Source organism: Capsella rubella, unplaced genomic scaffold (genome assembly GCF_000375325.1).
Source record: "Capsella rubella cultivar Monte Gargano unplaced genomic scaffold, Caprub1_0 scaffold_5, whole genome shotgun sequence".
Taxonomy (NCBI): domain Eukaryota; kingdom Viridiplantae; phylum Streptophyta; class Magnoliopsida; order Brassicales; family Brassicaceae; genus Capsella; species Capsella rubella.
The window spans coordinates 12841634-12845949 of record NW_006238919.1 but is presented as its reverse complement, the minus strand read 5'-3'; the positions used below and the strand labels follow the sequence as shown (position 1 = coordinate 12845949).

At 31.3% G+C, this 4316-nt stretch overlaps 1 protein-coding gene across 1 annotated transcript; it reads left to right on the top strand.

Annotated features, from left to right (window-relative positions):
* Window positions 1–1695: 1695 nt before the first annotated feature.
* LOC17884673 (leucine-rich repeat protein 2) lies at window positions 1696–3594 on the top strand. Its single transcript, XM_006291753.2, has 6 exons — window positions 1696–2049; window positions 2407–2478; window positions 2628–2771; window positions 2898–2969; window positions 3052–3123; window positions 3210–3594. The coding sequence occupies exons 1-6, from the start codon at window positions 1823–1825 to the stop codon at window positions 3280–3282; spliced, it is 660 nt and encodes a 219-aa protein (XP_006291815.1). The 5' UTR covers window positions 1696–1822; the 3' UTR covers window positions 3283–3594.
* The last annotated feature ends 722 nt before the right edge of the window (window positions 3595–4316 follow it).

The window sequence follows — 4316 nt, the reverse complement described above, 5'->3', positions numbered from 1 at the left end:
TCACCAATATTTTGGTTGGAAATCAGAAAAAAACACATGTTTCCTACCATTATCATATGATAGTTGCCGTAGGCAATAGATCATTTCCTTGTAATATTTTAATTATTCTTGTCTTTAGAATCTAAGTGTGAAATCACTTTTTTCTACTGATTTCCGGATCAAATTGCTTGTGGATTCAAGCTTTCTATTTCGTGTGCAATTTTGGAATCAATCGTAAACTACTTCTCCATCACTACCTTCATCCATCTTTCACCAACAAAACTTGTCAACTCTATTCATCTATTGACCAATAAGACTTGGTGAATTCCAAACCTATATCAGAAACTTGATATCTGAAGTTTTTTAAAAAAAATGTAAACTACCTTATTGAAAACTAAAAATAATTAACCAATTAAATATTTGATTTTTATAAACTGTTTATACAACTAACAATTTCAACTATTTATTTTAGTATATATTTTTGGAAAATAATAATGAATGACCATATTTTTCCAATGTTAATTCATGATTTTTTTTAACTTATATATTATTGTCCTAGTTCAGATTTTGTAAAACACATAAAATGGATATTCATTCATTTCAATTGCCACTCTTAAACCATTAATTCAAAGACTTTATGAATTAATTGTGAATAATTAGTTTTGTGAGATACTTCTCCACGAAACAATCATAAGAAACAACAAAACAAACATATCAAAACCTTGTTGAAAGTGTTTTGGATAACAAATATAAACTTTTGAAGGTTCAACTGATTTTAAGCAAAAACGCAGTAAACTTAATCTCCTATATATCCTACTTGATACTTGATAACATGTTAAATTAGACGATAGACTTTATAATATTTTTAGATATTATTTTATTAATATATATATATATATATATATTTATATATATATATATATATGGAGTTATAATTTATTATTTTTGTGTTATCTATAAGACTATAACTATAACGGATATTCTTTTATTTTTTTGTTATTTTTTCGTTAAAATTAGATTTTAGTTTTGATTTACTAAAAATTAAATGTTAAATTTAAATCTGTACAAAATTTGTCATTTTACACATAAAAATGCTGTAGAAATGTTTTTAAATATGAAAAAGTATTCTTCATCGTATACTAAAAGAGACATGTTACCCATTGAAATAATTCTTAAAAGGATTCTAAATTGAATACTTTAAAAATAAGTTTTTTTTAGCTGAATTATCAAACTTTTTATTACGAAGGATTGTCCCTTTTCTTAAGCCTTTTCAAAGTTTTGTTCAAATAATTATCTGTTTATTGTTTATAAATATTACGTAGATAATATTCGCCAAAACTGACCGATATAATTGTTAATAAAAAATTACTCATACAACTTGGTTAAAGTCTTCTGTTTTGACCCAGAGAAAGTAACGTATTTGACCATTAAATATGAAAAATCAGAAAATCTAAATCAATACAATATTATCTATATTTTAAAAAATCTTCTTATTGCTATTAAAATAAGAATTTAAAGTATCAAAATACATGCCACTCTCTTAAAATACTACAAACTTAAATTTTACTTATTTATATGTTTTTCCCCACAAGTAAATTTCAAATTTTTGAAAAATTTGAGCACTGAGGAAATCAGAATTCAGAATGATTATTTAAAAAAAAGGACAGAACAAAAAAACTCAATTAAAATAAGTAGAGAAAAGAAAGTACTACAATTCAGACCAAAGCCTAGTTTTAGTTCTCTTTATTCTTCCTTCAGACCAGAGAAGAAACAACTTGTAAAAAGGGTTTGAATAAGTCAAGATCACGACCAAACCCTAGTTTTTGTCTCCGGCAACGAAGTAATGGTGGCGAGAAACAGTCGACGGGAGCTCTTCTTTGCAGCTTCCCTGATCCTAACCTTAGCTTTACTTCGTCTATCGGAATCAAACTCCGAAGGCGACGCTCTTCACTCGCTTCGCCAAAGCTTGTCAGATCCAGACCATGTTCTTCAAAGCTGGGATCCAACTCTTGTTAATCCTTGTACTTGGTTCCATGTAACTTGTAATCAACACAGCCAAGTCACTCGATTGTAAGATTAAGATCCTCTCTCTCTCTATCTATCTTTGTAGCTCACCTTATGATTCGATGATACTTGAGTTCATTTCTTGTGGAATCTGACCATTAAAGGATCTTAATAGAATCTTTAACTGTAATCTTGATTTGATTTGAGAACACTACTCTCTGTTTTGCCTTTTGAATTTGGTTTCTTGAATTCGATTCCTTAAGATTCATAATGATTTGAGAGCACTATAGAATCATTATTACCACAAAAGAATCCACTTTCTTGTTTAGTTTCAGTTCCTCTGTTCAACTGTTTTATACTTTCTTATGATTTGCTCAATGATGTTCTGAAGATTGAAGCTTTGATTCTATTTGTTGTTGGCAGGGATTTGGGGAATTCAAACTTATCTGGACATCTTGTAGCTGAACTTGGGAAGCTTGAACATTTACAATATCTGTATGTAATCACCACTCTCTTTCAACATTTTTGATTATTTCCGAAGAATTAACTTGCACTAATGCAAAAAAGTTCACATTATGTGATTGGTCATGTATTTAGATATATTGTGTAAGTTTAACTTTTTTGTTCTCTACTAATTGATACAGTGAACTCTACAAAAACAAGATTCAAGGAAGTATACCTTCTGAACTTGGGAATCTGAAGAGTCTGATCAGTTTGGATCTGTACAGCAACAATCTCACCGGGAAGATTCCGTCTTCTTTGGGGAAATTGAAGTCACTCGTCTTTTTGTAAGTTTTGTATTATTATTAGTAGTTGCATACCTTGTAAGTAGGTGTTACTTGCTTTAGTCTTTTCTTCTTTTGCTTTCTCTCTTTGTGGTATGAATTTCTAAGTAAATTTGCTCGACATGACAGGCGGCTTAACGAAAACCAATTGATCGGTCCAATTCCTAGAGAGCTAACCGCTGTTTCAAGCCTCAAAGTTGTGTAAGTTCAGTTACTCCAGCTCTGTACCACTTCTGTTTGCTCATCATTGTGCCACTTGATATAAATATGCTTTCTTTGGCAGTGATGTATCAAGCAATGATTTGTGTGGAACAATCCCTGTAGAAGGACCTTTTGAACACATTCCTATGCAAAAGTAAGTTCTTTATTTTTCTTACATAACCAACAATTTCCCTTAACACAAGTTTGTTCTCTAACGCAAAATTCCCCCCATTGGTACAGCTTTGAGAACAACCTGAGATTGGAAGGACCAGAACTACTAGGTCTTGCGAGCTACGATACCAACTGCACTTGAAGAATCTATGAAAAGAAGAATGGGGATGACCTTGTAAGAACTGTGCACCATTTTATAACATATATATATAAGTAAGTAACTCTGCAAGTGTTTGTAAATCTATATAGTGCCTTGTTTCATGTTAAAATACATGAGAGGCTTCAAAGACTGAAGGAAACATGCAGTGTTGTATTATTGTATTGGTAGATTTTAACATGGGAGTGTATTGGTGTGTTGGTAGATTGTATCTTGAATGAGTTGTTATACATTCTATAATATGTGTAATTGGTTTTGGATTTTGCAGTATTTAGCTATATGTATAATATTGAGTTATGCAATGCCTAATAATTAAACATCACGTAATACAAATATGTAATATCAATAGTTCAATACAATAAAGACAAAATAAAACTCTTGCTTGTCACATCAGTTGTTTTGTGTTGGTAGGAAACACAGCTAAAACAGAAAATATACATTCTTTGAGGTAAGTTCACTCTCATCAGTTGTAATTTCTCTTTGTAATAACTCAATTGCTTCTTCAATGAGTTCACTGATGGTTGAGCCATGGTGTGCTAAAGCTACTTTGCCAGAGAATATGTCAAAGTTCTCAAGCTCAGATGTGGTCTTGAAGACATTCTCTATTTCATGTTTCATTCCAAGGTTTTGGAAAGTCTTGATTGGTTTAGAATTAGCTTTCATCATCGCGATGGTTAGCTCTATTGCAAACCTTCTGATTCTTGGAACCTTTGGATTTGGTTGTTCATATCTCTTGAGAATATTTAGTAGTTCCTCGGCTAGTTGTTCCTCGCTTACTCTCACTTCTTTAAACAACCATCTCTGTTCTTAGGGACTCATTATCTTGAAAATATGTGGTGCTAATCCCACCATGACTTCTTGAGTTTTGCTCTCTTCAGACAGAATTGCTTTAAGAACCTGCGTTGACAAGAGATGTCATTAGTGATGAATGGTGATGACTGATTATGGTTCATTGATTCATGAATCTATCAGTTTTTCTCCTGGATCAAGAACAGGAGGACTTACTGTTTCACCTGCAG

Bases quoted from the DNA above. Each gene is read 5' to 3' on its own strand.
- LOC17884673 (XM_006291753.2), top strand. From the start codon at position 1,823: ATGGTGGCGAGAAACAGTCGACGGGAGCTCTTCTTTGCAGCTTCCCTG. The intron at 2,050-2,406 runs GTAAGATTAAGA...TGTTGTTGGCAG, and splicing joins CACAGCCAAGTCACTCGATT to GGATTTGGGGAATTCAAACT. The intron at 3,124-3,209 runs GTAAGTTCTTTA...CCATTGGTACAG, and splicing joins GAACACATTCCTATGCAAAA to CTTTGAGAACAACCTGAGAT.